Source organism: Micropterus salmoides, unplaced genomic scaffold, assembly GCF_014851395.1.
Source record: "Micropterus salmoides isolate LMB-PRFRI ecotype aquatic unplaced genomic scaffold, ASM1485139v1 Ms_hic_scaffold_11, whole genome shotgun sequence".
Classification (NCBI taxonomy): domain Eukaryota; kingdom Metazoa; phylum Chordata; class Actinopteri; order Centrarchiformes; family Centrarchidae; genus Micropterus; species Micropterus salmoides.
Genome location: NW_024040152.1, coordinates 32,472,399 through 32,489,541, shown reverse-complemented (window position 1 = coordinate 32,489,541; position 17,143 = coordinate 32,472,399). Strand labels below are relative to the sequence as shown.

The 17,143-nt window shown below is 40.6% G+C and overlaps 1 protein-coding gene across 1 annotated transcript in view; it reads left to right on the top strand.

Moving 5' to 3' along the window:
• tsnare1 (T-SNARE Domain Containing 1) overlaps positions 1–17,143 on the top strand; it is a 182,652-nt gene that overhangs the window by 86,839 nt on the left and 78,670 nt on the right. Inside the window, exons 5-8 of the mRNA XM_038712303.1 lie at positions 450–540; positions 648–722; positions 947–1,003; positions 4,913–5,068. Of these exons, the coding sequence (XP_038568231.1) occupies positions 450–540; positions 648–722; positions 947–1,003; positions 4,913–5,068 (379 nt within the window). The remainder of the gene's footprint in view (positions 1–449; positions 541–647; positions 723–946; positions 1,004–4,912; positions 5,069–17,143) is intronic.

Sequence of the window (17,143 nt, the reverse complement as noted above, 5' to 3'; positions counted from 1 at the left end):
AAGTATATGCACAAAAGCATAGAATATCTTGATAAAATCAACACAAACAGCATTGCACAAACAAACAACAGATAAAATATAAACAAATAAAAATCAGTGTGGTCAGGCATGTCTCATGATGGCAATGAAGAGGCTAAAGAAAATAAATGATCTTTAGACGGGTTTTAAAGGTATCAGTGGAGGGAGAGATCTAATTGTAAGTGGCATACTATTCCAGAATTTAGGGCCAAACTGAAAAATTTGTCAATCAGTCAATCCTGTTACACTTAGAGCTTGTCATTTTTGAAAATGGTACAATGTATAAAATATTATTAAAATATTGAATTGATCAAAATCAGCTCAAATTTTGTGTAGAATTATTGGCATATTGGCTATTAATGCTGTCTTTGTGTGTGTGTGTGTCTCTCTCTCAATTTCTCTCTGTCTTTCATCTACTCCCTTTTTCCCAGACACTCCATGCAGCAGCAAACCAACAAAGTCATCACCAGCACAAGCCAACTCATCAAACAGCTCTCTGATATAATCAGTGGCTCTTCACGGGTATGCTATGCTCCCCTTCCTCCCTCATTTATTGTCATTTTGAAAAAATAAACAGCAGATTAAACAACATTTAAACTAATTAAAGCTAATCTTGTTTTGTTGCACAGCAAGACCGTCTGCGCCTGACCAGACTAAAGACTGAACTCTCAGAGTCGGTGCAGCGCTATGGGGATCTGCAGAAGGTACCCATGAATAAAATATCTCCATTTGCTTTCATCAGTTCATTGGTATGGTCATTGAATCCTTATTAATAAGTGTTAAATAGATGGAGGTGCTACATTGGCAGAAATTTGTACATCTGAAGTGCTACTTGTTGCACATGCAGGCAAAATAAAACGTCTGGGCTCTTTAATAAGGAATATGAATATACTTCTTGACCCTGTCTCTTCATTTGCTTCTCTTTCAGAAAATTGCAGAGCGCTCAAGAGCCTTGCTCCCTCCAGCACAGACAGACAAAAGGAAGGTGAGCTGATATGCAGGGTGAAAAGCCGCCTTTTGTTTCACTGTCATTCATAAAAGAGCAGGATGATGAGATGGCATTTCTCTGCTCGATCGCATCCTCACAAGGGCTCCTTTGAAGCTCTGTCTAGTCTTTTCCACTCTGTTATATTACAGTGGACTTCATTCATCACATCCAACTCTTATGCGCAGCTGGAAATAGATTTTTTATTTTCACTATGTAGGCCTGCTTATAATCAGTATTTGTGTTTAACAAATGAAAGTACATCCTTGTTACAGACCGACTGCATGTGATGAGGTCTTATTTTAGATTACTTAAACAATATAACACAAAATAAAACTTGATCTCTGTTTGTAAATGGGATGATTGCAGCAGCAACAGTAATAAATATAACAGGAAGAAATGCAACATATCTATGAATTTATAATATACTTTAGGTCAAGACAGTACATTAAGAGTGTATGTAGTATGGATTTAGTTTCAGAAAACATCTTCACCAATTTAACAACACATACAGCATTTATAAAAACACTTTGCAAAGTGGAATAAACACAACCACATTTTCTGAAGCATGCAGTGTCAAAATTCTGGATTTTTATGTTATTCCTGGACTATTTCTTGGTTGGGACCAACGGAGAATCCAGGAGGTTAGTGGTGCAAACTTTGATCTTGCAATTTGTCATTTCACACTGCTGTTTTTGTATCGAAACAAGATACAATATGTTTAAGGAGACCTATTATGCTTTTCCATATTTTATGACTTATCTACAACGTTACAATGTTGGATGTTCATGTTAGACATGGCCAAAGCCTCAAATAATGAGGTAAAAGTATTTAAAAGAAATCCCTGTGAGCCAAAAACCTCAGATTTCCTCCTGAACACTCAACACGTTCTCATCTCAGTGCGCTTTCAGACAGCGTGACAAAGCGTACTTATTTGACGCTAAAGGTTCTGTGTCGGTTTGAAACGCCACCATTTGCTGCGTCGCAGCTACACAAAGGAGGCTAGCCAGTCAATATGCATAAAGTCAGTGGCTTAGGTTTAGGCACTAACATTTCTGATTGTTATGGTAAGGGTAGCGGGCTTTTGAGGGCTGTCAACACCTTTAACATAAACGTAACTAGCTGGCTAGCACTTCGGTCTGTACAAGACGCCCCAGAGCACTGAAGGGTACCTTTAGCGTCAAATAACTACACTTTGTCACTTTTTCTGAAAGCGTTGGTATTGGACGCCCCGAGATGAGAACAGTCTGTTCCTGTTTTCAACTGCTTTTTCTACCAAAGGCTCCATTCTACGACATACGGAGCTAGACGGAGCCGGTGTTCCATATATGGTCATTTGCTCCGTACAGCTACGTACAATCAGTCTGTACCGCTCAGCAGCAACAACAGCGTGGTAAAATACTTCAGGTCTTGGCCAATCAGAAGACAGTGGGCTTTGAGAGGGGGGGGGGCTTAAAGAGACAGGAGCATCTACAGCTTGTTTCAGACAGAGGCTACTAAAGCTGCCATTCAGGAGTCACAGAACAACTATATAGAACTGGAAATGCAGTATAATAGGTCTCCTTTAATTAGTGAGCTTTAGAGGTGTTGGTATGCACCTTTGGATATAGCCAGGCTAACTCTTTCCAGTGTTTGTGGTCAGCTAGCTGCTGGCTGTAGCTTCATATTTTGCATGCAGGCACAGGAGTGGCATTAATCTTCTCATCTAACTCTTGGCAATAATAACCAAATAAGTTTACCAATGTTGTCACCTGCATCACTATGGAGACGGTTGTGAGTTCAGCTCAGAACAGCACATTGGGTGTGTCTCACTCAATAGTACTTCAGTGGGGTGGCGGTTTGACTCCTTTGATTGAAGGACACCATCTTGAACACCACCTTGCTGCTAGACTGAATGGAAAATCATTTACAGCTTCAACTGGCTGGACAGTAACAATCCTGTCAAGAACCATTTTGCTCACAAAGAGCCTCTAAAAATCCATCTTTTTCATAGAGGGGAGAGTTGAACATATTACAGTTTTATATCCCTCTGAAGGCATATTGTCAGGGTCTTTTATACTGCAAGCGTTAGTGGTAAAGGGCTTTGGGGGCGGTGAGGTGGATGCTACATTATATAACTCTGTCTACCCTCGATGCATAGCAGTTCACTAATCAGTGAGTGCGTTCAGTGAGAACAAATTGGTGAAACTACTGCTACACCTAGTATGAACAGTGGCAGTAGGAAGAGTCTGTATCTTCTGCTGTAGATGAACTGGAGGGCTTTTTCAGTTCATGAAAAGCAAATGATGAGAGGCGTCCTGACGTTTGGAATGCTTTATATATGCATTTAGACATACATTTTGCAGATCAACGCAAATGCTGACTGCTTTCCACCCACATGTTTAAATTTGCGTCATCAGTCAACTAGAATCGACAGCTGGAAACTCGAGAAACTGAGCAAACTTTTTAACAGCATGTGAACTTGCAACACAATAAAATGTCAGAATAATTGACTTTAGAGTCTTTCCCATTTGGGTAATGTACTAATATATTCCTGAGCATATGTTTGCGGAGGAGTGAGCACAATGTTGCAGAGTTTGTTGAGGACTGGTGAGTCATATTGTGGTCAGTAGACAGAGCGCTGTGACTCAGCCCGGGTTAGTCCTTGTGCTTTAACCCACACTGGCCCCTCTACCATGAATTAGCTGCACAGTCAGCCACGAAAAGGTGGAGCACATTAGCAATGCAAAAATTCAACTAGGCATTTCTCTGACTATTATGTTCCTTCCCTTCCCTGTGCTTCTGTTTGCACATGCAGCACCATGTGTGCGAATTTACACCCTCACCCAACCGCTAGATTTTTATATTTTTATGCATAGACGCAAGGGCCACAAGTGTGGGCTTGGCAACGCTTTTAATGTCGTAGCTGGTTATGGTAAAGCTAACTACTCCATACACACTTAAGTAGTTTAATCAAGAAGAGTGCATCAATAAAGGTTTGTTTATAAAATCTGCCAAGTACCAAGTCACTACAATTGTCAAATAAATGTAGTAGAATAAAAAGTACAACACCGACCCTTAAACTCTAGTGAAAACATGGAAATACTTGAGCAAAGTAGGTCAGGTTAGTACTGGAGTACACTACTTGAGGAAATGCACTTTATATATATATATTTTCACCACTGGATACTGAATATGAGTGCACAAAATTTAGATAACCCATATTATATTTTTAAGTCTAAAAAGAAAACTGAGTGCAAATGACCAGTCATCTTGCCACAAGACTGTTTACATTTATGGCAAAAACGTGGTACAAAACTTGTGAAAAAATAGATCCCTTACTACTAGAGGTCTTCTGGTGCTCCTGGTTCCTATCTGTGACCCACCTGACCTAAATTACTTCATATTCATTACAATCTTGATAGGTATGGTCCCGTTCTATTACTGCATCATTAGTACTTCTAATACTTCTAATACTGCTGCTACTGTTGTTGTTAGTATTGTATTACTACTAACACTGTTCTGTTGAGGTACTTTCAGACAGTGAGCAGTTGCTGCTCTCATGCACTACTATTTGCCACATGCTCTGAGTTGATGATTGTTAAACTTTTTTCAACTTGCTGCCGCAGCTTGACATGTGACCATGGCAACCACAGAACCTCCGCTTAGGCTAATTCTACTAGTGGATGAGTACCCTGAATAATATGCCTCTTTACAACTAGTGAACAGATCAGTTAACAAAAAACGGTTAGGTTCAAAGTTAACTATTTAGTCTGGGCCAATCAATCAATCAAAACGCAGAACACCAACATTGCCAGGCATCGCTCAGAAAAGTAACTTTACTGTTGCTGTATCTACTACCACTGTAACTATAGTCTAGTATCAAATCTAACCTAGAGTTTGTTTGTGTGTTTATGTGTGCTGCTACAGAGTCCCCAGACCCCATCCACAGAGCAGATCGAGGAGGGCCCACTGTTTGGAGAAGCAGTAGGCTCAGAGGGAGGAGCTCAGGCGTTCCTGTCTGAGATCAGTGAGGAGGACGTGGAAGTGCTCCGCCAAAGAGAGGATGCACTGCTGCAGATCGAAGTAAGAACAGTGACATCAGTTCAGCTTTATGCATGTATTTTTTTTACGCATTTTCATTTGAACAAGTGAATTCATTATGGACCGAGATCACACCGTTGTCCAGTACAATTTCTAACCAGAACATCCCTAGTGTCCTGTTGGTTGCCAGTGAGTGGCTCCACAGGTGCAGCTGGAGTTTAGAAGCTTGGCTTAAGGCCATATTGTCTGTAATTGCACCACGCTCCTTAGAAAAAATGAAACTCTATAAAGTCAGTAGACAGTTGCCCCAGTCGATACAGGTTCATTGTGCTTGTTTCAGGTTATAATGATCACAGAGGTGGGAGAATGGGCCCTTGGGCAAAGACACCTTTACGTCCTCCCTTTTCATATAGCAGCAGCCCTCCTGTATTGCATCTTTTCTAGCAATATTTTGCAGGTTGACTATAGCTGTAAAGTTCTGCTGTTGTGCTGACCTAATCTCTTTATTTTGTTCACACTGGAGATGAATAGAGGATGTCTAGCTCCTTTCCAATATGCCACAGCTGATCCACACTGACACTTATCTCCACCAATATGTACAACATTTTATACGCCACTAGACTAAATTATAGGAAACTATCAAAGGAAACCTGTGATGCAGGTTATATGTTCTTAAAGCAGAGCTCATTAGCTGTCAGACATACAAACCGCCTTACTGATTTTAATGTACAGTATAGTAGGCATACTGTGTGTGTGTGTGTGTGTGTCTTAGTGTGTACTTTGCAGGTAATGTGGGAATAATTTTAAATAAAAGTAAATGTCATGTCACAGGCACATAATCTAGATGAAAGAACTTGGATCAGGAATCAAAATAGCATGAACAGGATATCACTGCTTTTTACTTTTCTTATTGTCAAAACCCATCTGTAATGAGTAGTGTGTGTGTGTGTGTGTGTGTGTTAAGTAAACCACATCAATGAACAACACTGTTGCAAACATTGTAGTTTATATGGACTCTATCCCACATACACTGTCCTGTTGTCAACATGGACAAATCTACTGGCAGCAGAGCGGCATATTTTACAAATGAAGACCAAACTGTAATATGACAAATAAAAGCAGGTCAGCGCAAGTTACCATGACGATGTAAGAAGTGAACCACCATTGTAGGACTGAAAACCCAGTTATAACCCTGAAGTTAACTCACTAACCTGCTTTGTAGGACATGCCCCTGTACCCAGTTATACTTGGTTTTAATTATAAAGAAACCAAAGGGTACAGGCCTTGGTAGATGTAGCTGGCAGTGGTAAAAAAATAACAAAACATAGGTAAGCTATCCAGAACAAAGGCAAACAAATCCAGCAAAGGACAGGCAAATAATCCAAAGTCCAAAAATCACGTGGCACAGGTGAAACTCATTAGGGCAGATCTGACAATCAAACAAGCGGTAAAAATACACTAGGGTAGGAAGTGAAGTGATCAGAAACGTGAGGAGAGGTAAGTAACAAAGTAAAACAGGAAACACAGAATGAGACTACCACAGAATAAAGACTAAATAAATGAAAGACAAACAAGATCTAATACAGAGAATGGGAAAACACAGAAAGACCAAAATAAAATAGGATATAAGCATACTCAAAACCAAAACCATCACAATGTCCTGCTGTTAAAGTAATGTTTGTTAAAAACTACAGTGACCTGCTGATTTTGGAAATGACTGAGCCATATCTATTAGCTGTTTTTAAAGATTTATGTCTTTAGCAGGAACCAATGACCACTGAACATTTTTTAATAAAAAAAGATTGTACATCTTAACTCTGACTTATCCTTTCATAACAGTCAGTTTCCACAAAGGAGATGCGGTTAGGGCCCCCAAATCCCTTGGACCCCTCGGTCAGTGACCCTAAGCCAGACATTATTTTCTTGTTGTTAATAATATAATTTTCTTGTGTTGCATTTACCATAAAATGTCCCTCTGCAGATACACTGACCGGCCACTTTATTAGGTACACCTTGCTAGTACTGGGTTGGACCCCCTTTGCCTTCAGAACTGCCTTAACAAGGTGTTGGAAACATTCCGCAGAGACTTTGGTCCATATTGACATGATAGCATCACGCAGTTGCTGCAGATTTGTCGGCTGCACATCCATGATGAGAATCTCCCGTTCCTCCACATCCCAAAGGTGCTCTATTGGATTGAGATCTGGTGACTCTGGAGGCCACTGAAGTACAGTGGAACTCATTGTCATGTTCAAGTAGATCAGGACTTTCTGAAATACTCAGACCAGCCCGTCTGGCACCAACAACCATTCTGATGCTCTGTTTGAACTTCAGCAAGTTAAACTGACCACGTTCCTAAATGCATTGAGTTTCTGCCATGTGATTGGCTGATCAGCTATTTGTGTTAACAAGCAACTGAACAGGTGTACTTAATAAAGTGTATATTCCACACATGTCCCAGAAGCCAAAGATTTGCCACTTATGTTTCACTTCCCCCACTCATGTATTCCCAGCCAGCCTACAAAATCCAAACCAGCAACCATGTGATTTTAAGCCTGTTAACAGAAATTCTCTCAGGGCCACATTTACTAAGTTGCTTGCACTGAGAAGAAATGGGAACCTGTGTTTTCATGTACATAAAGCTGTTCTATGTTATACACAACAAAGAGAAAGCCCTGGCCATTTACCTTTAAAACAGTCAGGCAACTGAGGCAGAAAACACCTGAATTTGAAACACACTCCAAAAAAGAAAGAAGAAAAACAAACTAGGTATTTGTTTTCTTCAAATACTGCCTCCCAGGAGGCCAACACCTACGACGTTAGTAACTAGAAACTCAGACATGCATTGTCTTCTTCTCCTGACTCCAAAAGCTTATTAGTATTTTGTCACAGTACCCCCATGCTGCTGCAGGATATTGAATGCTACCCAATTACTAAGGTGCTTTTATAGACTTGTTTGTTCCTTTACCTGGATAAAGTGTGTACGGAATCATAATGTTCCCAGACTTTACTTTCAAAGTCAGTATGTAAAACCATATCATACTGTTAAATACTGTAAAATCATTTCTGACACATCTCTAACGTGATACAGATGATATGTCAGATGGATGCCTACGTCGATGGTCTGTAAAGATTACTCTGTGAATGCATTAACTGTATTTTTGGCCACTTGTGGGGCAGCAGTTGCATGTGCAAAGGCAAAGAGATCAGTAATTGTTCTAAGCTCACGCACTCAGCAGGAAGTAGAATGTGTCCAACTTGACGGCAGTGTTTTTACACCCCGCCCCTGCAGTCGCTGTCAGGTGGGGACACTTTATAAAATATAAGAAGTCATGTGACACATTGTTAATATGAAAATACTGATTATGGCCACTGAAGGTTATCAGAACACAGTATCCATAAAGTTAACCCCAGTTATCCTGTGGTATTATAGTATGCAAGTTCCTAAAATGGTGATTCTTAATCTCTTAAACCTGCAGTCCATGAAGCCAGTTCAGGCAGCCCAACTCAAGTAGGTGCCAGACTCACATGGCATACTCCACCCACTGTATCACAAATCCAATGCACCCTGTTAACCGTGGCAGTTTACCTAAGCCGTCAGTGCTCTTCTCACTGCTGCATGCCTGCTGTCACACCTCATCTAAAAGTGATGCTACTGCTTGCTGCCACTTCTGCTGCTGCTGCTGCTGCTGCTCATGTACCCACCTTCATTTTTGTATATTTCACTGGCGATCCCAGCTGTTCTGTAGTGAGCATTTTACAGTCCATAATTGTTTCACTTATCTTCTGTTTCCATTCTTGGACCACAGCAGCAAACACTCAAAAGTTTGGCTTAGCTTCACTAAAAAAGAGAACGACACAGCAAAATGCAACACCTGCAGTAAGGAGGTTTGGTGCGATGGAGGAAACGTTTACTTCAGCACGGCGTGAATCTGAAGGAACGCACCGTGTTCAATGTGTTCCAGCTACAATGACTCCCCAGATACAGCTAACGCTAACAGTAGCAACATCTCACGTTCAAGTACAAAACACAGGTGAGCTGACATTCACCTTTTATACTGAAGGGAAACGAATGATGTCTACAAATGCTTCCAATATATATTTTTCTTAGAGACGAGGCCCCAGAGACACTCCTCCTTTCACTTTAGCCATGAAGGGGAATATGAGCAAGGAGAAAGTGGATGAATATCACCGAGTGGTGACAAGGTTTGTGGTGAAGTGGTTACATCCCCTTGCTACGGCTGAGTCTCCTCCGTTTAGTAAAATGCATTATACAGTAGATACTACTGCTATAAAAATATCCTTGGACTTTAGGAGTTATAGCACATCAGAAACAGCATAAAGATCTCTGATCACACTGGTCAGTCATATTTATTTTTATACATTAAGTTAAAATGGCGATGGCGCAATGGATAAGACTATGCCTTTGGTGTGAGAGACCCGGGTTCAATCCCCCACTGTGACCCATCCACTATTGTGTCCCTGAGCAAGACACTTAACCCCTAGTTTCTCCAGAGGCGTGCGACCTTTGACATGTATAGCAATTGTAAGTCGCTTTGGATAAAAAGCGTCCGCTAAATGAGCACTAAAATGAACCTCGCTGTTTAAAGTTGACTGTTTATACCTATTGGAATCGGAAACAAGATTTGATAAGAACTGGATTCGATAAGGGGAATTGGAATGGACAAAACTGAAATGTTACCCAGCCCTACTCAGCATCCACTTGTAGGCTCTGAGTCCACCTTAACTAAGAGGGGGGAGTAAGTATCGATAATCCCCGCTCTTGCTGCTCAGCTTAATGTTTCATTGTAGTGTGAACTGATGATGTTAAAGCCTGCAAACAGTTGCTTATTTACACAACTAGCAATTACATGCCAATATTAGCATTTGAGTTGAGTCGTGTTTACATCCACCTGATTCATGTCCAATATTTGCTCACTTTTAGCTCTGTTTTCGGTCTCTACCAGCTCCTAAAGGAAATATCTAGATCTTGAAGCTTGAGTTTTGTCCGCCCACCATCCACCCACCACCCTACCTATGACTAATGTGCAGTACATAAATGTACAAATCTACATGAAAACGCTGTCAGGGAACATAATCCAACCAAGGAATATCTTTGACTAAAATTGGAACTGGGAAAACAAATCAGTATTATATAAACATAATTTTGATAAGACAGGGTATGTGAAAGCAGCATTCCCTTTCTCGTGTACACTAGCTCTAACGTGTACGATCTTGACAGCACTCCTGATGTCTGAATTTTACTGAACATGCCACTGCGCTTGTGAAATATGTACTGATGAAACTTCTGAAGGCATATTGTAAAAGTTCATCACCCATCTCAGAACCATATGGCTTAATCAAAGCAGAGAGAAGCCTGACACATGTTGCCACAGTCTGCTTTTAAAATGACAAGCCTATATGTGGCAGTCCAGCTCTGGACCGCAGCTTGCCATCCAGCGGTTTGAAGACTAATGATAATGTTTTAGGAGCACTTTGCAGCTTAATGAAGATGTATCTCTGTGCCCAGCTGGAGCTGTCTGAACTTCATCAACGTTTCAAATCAGCTAATCCCACCGCAGGAGCTGCGATGAATAGGAGCGAAAAAAGGGAAGAGCATCAATCTCTCCCTACAGAGTGACACAGTGAAAGAGCCATGGCACGAATGACAGCTTCATTTCAGCGCAGCCGCCTAGATGGGCCAGTCGGTGGATTGGTGTTCAGACAGGGTCGTCTGGCCTGTGCTTTAGTCATAGCAGCATGGATAAATGTCATTGTCAGCGCTCAGGCAGGTGCTGAGGGACATGACGTTGTTCCTTTGGGGAGAGTGATAGTATCTGACAATGTGCTTTTTCATACCCCCCCTTCCCCGCCACCTCCATTCTTGCCGTCCAAACACCCACTCATCCCGTCATACCACTAAATCAGCAGTGTTTGCTGTGAGTCCTAACACGTCTCACTTTTCTTCACTGATCTCCTCCCAGAGGACCAAGAGAGCCTAGTGTCTGTCATCATTATCAGCCCCTCTCTCGCCAGAAAAAGGTTTGATGTGGTTCTGAGGTTAATTTTGCCGTCCTCAGAGACTGGATATATGTGTGAACTCTGCCAAGGCTTCCTGGCTGCAGCTGGGGTGGCAAGTCATTGTGCAGTGACTGTAAGTAACATTAGCCTCTCTGGGGTTTACAGAGTTTACAGAAACTTACCACACACATTCCTGCACCTCATCGTGATTTCCTAAAGTCCTCTCCAAGACCAGTCCTGGGGCTCTGTTCTTTGTATGTGGATAACTGAGTTAGCTTGTTGAGGATTTTAAGCACACCTATATTTCAGTTCACTGAAGCGTGAGCAAGTATTAAGATAAAAATGGCCTCTCTTCTTTCAGGCACGAACACAAAAATGGTGATATACGTAATTGTGATTTTAGATAAGAAATTATCAACATCTAGTGGCTTAAGAATCACAATTGTTTTTTTCACAATCAAGAATTAAATATTTATGCATGACAAAATAGGCTGCATCAGTGATTTTCAACTTGTTTAGAGTTTGAAATGTTGTGATGAGTTTGCATTTGCAAGGACCCCCTCTCTAAGGCTGCAGACTGCAGGCCAAAGTGACCCAAATCTGATTTATTTATTTTTTTTGCCCATATGTGACTCAGATCTGATCTTTTTATAACAGTGTGAACAGGCCAAGTCACATGGAATCTGATCTTTTCCAGTTTGGATTTGGGCCACATGTTCACATGTGGTCCAAATACGATACAGATCAGATCTTTTTAAACTGTCCGGACACTCAGGTCGGAATTGATGCTTGCTACTCGTGTCTGTGCCACACAGTGGAGAGAGAGAGGGAGACAGAGTTGTGTGGCAGATGCGTTGTATAGTGCCAGAAACCTTGATGAAACAAACAGAAAGTTGTGAACACCCATGTGATTCACCCATGAGAGGGCAATGAAATATGGGAGTCTCCAATTAAAATTGGGAGCGTTAGCAAGTGGGAGCTAACCGAAGCTAACTTGACGTGTGATGTCTTGTTATTCTTCTGCACATGCGGGTCGCTTTTAGGCCGCGGACAGTTCACACTGCAGTCTGAAATGGGCCACATTTAAGCAATAATCTACTTCTCAACATGACCTGTAGAAAGGTGTAGGCTGTAATAATAAGACTAACACACACAGTTAGAGGCGCTTTTTACCTAATCCATTTAATCCTTGTCATCCTGAAGAATGAATATTACACACTTAGTGCCTTTATGATGTTATACTTATTATTGTTTTAGTGGAAAAATAAATGTCTAATTTTAATATGCAAAAATCAATACATACACACATAAAGAAAGACAGACCCACTGCAACATACTGTATATTGAGCAAAGCATGAAATATATTCAACTAAAAGTTAATGATTGTTATCAGTCCAATTAACCTGCAAACATACATTGTTTTCATATAAAAAACACTAAAATGATTCCTCAACTTTAAATTAAATACTCTGAAGCAACAATAAAAATGGGATGTGTGTACCCCCAGGGCCATTCCAGTGAATCAATATCGCAACATTATGATCAGAACTTAACTAATTGACCAAGATTAACAAATCTACCAAGTTAGCCTGATTAGAATAAACAAGATATTTTTATCTAGCTAACTTAATGTTAGGCATTAAAAGTTAAGTCATGTTTGAGAAACAGGACACTGGACAGCTTTGAGCCCCCCCAGGGCCCAGTAATTGAATTTTTGGACATATCGTCCTTGAGTATCGTTATGTTATGCCACATGTTCTGACAACAGATAGAAGTCAGAATATTAGTAGCAAGCCTCTGCAGCACTTTTTGCACATTGCAACCCCCCCTTACACTGTCACCTCCCAGCTGCACTTTATATGCTTTGGCACAGCAGATCATTTCATCAAAAAGGAATTCATAAAAAAAAAAAAAGCTTAGGGCATAACAGAGGACAGCTTTCAAGGGGAATCTGAATACAACACCTGGCCCAGTATAAAGAGAAAAAAAGGCCCACAGCAAAGCGTGTCTGTCCTACCAATGTATCCTCCGGACAATCTATCCACAGAGTTTACCCTTGAGTTAAGACAGGTATAGTGGGAAACACCACCAGATAAATAAATCCAGAAAGAAAACAATACAAAAAAGACTTTTACACCTCAGCAAAAAAAAGATCTTAGAGAAAGTGGTTTATTAGCAAAAGCGTTTGTTAATAACCCTGGTGATCAAAACCATATTGATTTTCCTCTCTTTACACACTGAAGCTATTAGTATGATGGCAGATCACGTACTGCTTGCTGGCTCCCTCAAGATAATGAAAATATCAGCTTTCTGTGAAATCCAAATGCTGATATTCCAGTCAAACTTGATTATCCACTAAAGCTTAGTAATGCAGGCTTTGGGTTCCAACTATTGATTGACACTGTTCACACGTTAATTCTTTTTTTGATACAGTTTCATTACTGCAAAAGTAAGACACAGACAAGAAAAATAGGTCCAATCGGTAAATTAAAGTATTATATACAGTGAAGTTGCTGAACCGTAGGTGCAATCATGCTAACTGTGTTAAAATATCCTTCTAATGAGCTTGGACATTTTGTCAAAATTTAAATGAAGTAGAGGTAAAAGAATTGGTGTTAAAATCTTTTCAATAAGAGATAACTCAGTTATAGTTTTTTAATTTAGGAAGATTATTAACTTTATTTCATTTGCAACATAAAAATATTGAGATGATGGAGGTTTAATTACATGTTAATTAAAATCAAAGGAAGTGAATCTTTCTCTTTTTCTGCCTGATGGACTGCCACCATTAATACAACACAATCAATTTACATTTGTCCAGTTTCCGTTCTGTTTTTTCCATTCAGCAGTACAAAAGCTAAATACTGATGTCAGCATGGCAAAACACCATGTTATAAGGTATAGTTACCATGTTCAAGATCTTAGTTTAGCATGTTAGCATGCTAACTTTTCCCAAATTAGCACTAAACAGAAAGCACAACTGAGAGTTATGGGAATGTCATTAGTGCAGCTATTTAGTCTTTGAACACATTTTGACCTGCTGGTGGTGCGAGAGGGAAAGTCAGAGGATAATCAAAGTTAGTACAGCTCATCCTGAGGGGGACATGAATGGCCAAAATTTCATGGTTTGCTTAATCCGTCAAGACATGTTTTAGACATGTTTGACAAAAAAAAAAGTCAACTGGTGGCACTAGGAATCAGAGTATAATCCAAGTCAGTAGGATTCAATGCATATAAAATTCAATGCTGGACGATTTGGTATTTGTTGAGATATTTATATTATACATACCAAACAACCTCCAGCTCTAGCCCGATGGAATGACCGCTTGGTGTTGTGTTGGAGGGTGGAGCTGAGAGCGGTGTATTCACAACGTGTTAGTGGGCGGGGCGTCTACTGCACTGTAGGGTTGGATGAGGTCCTATGCTACACAGATCACTCCATGACGTCAAATTCAAACGCCGTGTTTGCATACACATTGACTGAAAGACCGAGCAGGAGAAATAAGAGAGAGGAGTTTATTTTTTTTTTTCATACTTTGGGGGTGTTTAGACACACCTGGGACACATTTATGTTGAAAAGACATGAAAAAAAAACACAAAAGAGGAAGCAGGTTTAGCCTCAGCAGAAGTTAACCTCTAGCTCAGCCTTCTCGCTGCCCTTCAGGCCCGGCTGTTGGCATGGCGTTATCATATTCAGGGGTGTTAGATCCTTGGGCTACCGCCAGAGAGGAAACATGATTTTACATTTATAAACCGTTTATTCAGTAAGGGCAAAAAAGAGATGTCTTTCATGCAGTCGTTGTGGGAAAAATGTCACCCCCCCCCCCCCCCTCCCCTTTTCTCACCAGTAAGCGTGCGAGTAAATCTGCTTAACGCGTTTTCTGCTGTGGCAGTGACACTGTGTCCTGTTGCCCAATGCCTTTGGGCTCGGGTGGGAGATGTGGGGAGAATATCATATCAGCATTAAGCGTGCGTACCAAAGAGAGTGAGACCAAGGTGGGGGGAGGGGGATTGACTGAGCATGAGAGAGACATTTGTCCTTTGCCAAAGACAATTTGATCATCCATATCTTAACATAACTCTGTTTTTTATATTCTGTGCCATGGTTACACTGTACAGATGGTAAAACCTTTTTAATTAGATGTCAGCATTAAACCTTTAACACGCTACTTCATTTAGTATGAAAAAAGTAATATTTGAATATTGGTCATTGGGGCACAAATTTGTCGGTGGTGAATCAGTGGTGGACTTTTCAAAATACTCCTTACCAAATTACAATATTTCATCTGCAGTCATTTCTATATGTTATTCTATATATATTTCTAATATATATATATGTGTGTGTGTGTATACACGCATACTAATTTCAGTTGACCTCAACACATCCATGAAACTGAAATCCATTAACTGAAGTTCCGTTTTTGTTGAGAATGTACTTATAAAGTATTATTTTTTTAAAGCTGATATGAGCTACAGATAGCTATGGCAGTAATCCACATAACAATATCCAGCACCTGCAGTATAGAAGGTTAATTAAGTTTGTGTACTTCCATGGAAACATGTTATGTCATGTTTGGATGATCCTCTTACTTGTTTTAAATTGCAAAGGCAGCAGGTCAGATACACCAGGTGGAGAACTATAAGGAAATTAAGATGCCGGTGAGTTGAGGTAGCTTTTAAATATAATCTGCTTGAGGCGTTTCATAACACAGATAGTTTATAATGCAAAGAAATCAGATTGGAGGCCCTTCATACTGTATGTCGGGGGGGGTGAATGTGACAAAGATGTCCATCTCTCTCAGCATGGAGCGCTCACTTGCCTGTGCTAAGGAGATGGTGAGACCTTTGTTTTGACTCCACACCTCCCTGTGTTGTGAGGATTTCTTGTCAGAAATCATCTGAATACAAGTGTTATGTGCTATAGTGTGTATGTATCTACAGCATCTAACTCAGTATGGTTGGAACACTCAACTGTGCTGCAGTCTGGGTTTTTACATAAAACATGTTGGTTCGTTCAACCAGAGTTCCTCTAAGGCTGCAGACTGATCTATATTCACGGCTGATTGGGAGCACAGAGTTGCACTGAGCGGCTCGACACATAGTAAAGAAATTGTTTCCTTCCTTGCGGGCTATGGATTTGCCAGTATGCAGCAGCAACAGAAGGGACTTGAAATGACAAGTGTTGACAGCGAATGATGACTAATGTGCCTGTGGAGAGAGGATAAGTCACTGAATGCTGTCAAATCACAATTGACATGGCAGAGTCAGTTGGTGTGCTCCCTAAACCAGTCTACACCTGAGATACACAACACCATGTCCTCCTAAACACAGTACAGCGTACGTTACACTGTCCTGCTTTGTTAACACAGCACCGACATTGCAGTGTTAAACTTTAAATACTCTGGTACAGTAGTTTCAGAAATAACCTAATTATTGTCTGTCATCACAATATTGTTGTGAACAATAATACTCGCTTAAAGCTGCAGCCGTGCAAACTTTTTGTCATATTTGCAAAAACTGGATCCTGACATGATACATGAGACAATTAATCTGTGAAAAACAATCTGGTTCCTCTGGCTCCTCCTACTGCTCCTAATAAAGAGCCTAAGTCCCTCCCCTTCCGGTAGACCGCCATGGAACCTTACTTCGGAAAAAATATGTACGGTAGTCAATGGCAAGACTAATATTTTTATCTCGTTTGAAGTGCTGTGATGAATCGGAGGGGCGTCTTAATCGGGTTTCGAAGGGTTCCTGCTTGTGGGTTTGGTGGGCGGGGCTTAGCGAAGTGATAGGAGCAGCAGAGAGAGTCGCTGAAGGGTTTTGCATTGTATTTTCATTTGTTACCGGCTGCTGCTTTAATGATTCACAGGTTTTAATGATTAAAATGTTCTGTCTCATTGTAACACTACTGCAGAAATTAAACCACCACTTTGCCAATATTCTGACCACCTGGTTACCAGGTCTCTGTGCCATGGCATTACCTCAGTGATTGTTCCCAAAATATTACCATCTGCAATGATGTCTGAGAGCTTTTGATACATTGTTGAAATTGTAGGTTTGTTAAGAACCAATAGGAATTTTCTGTTGCCTCAGTTA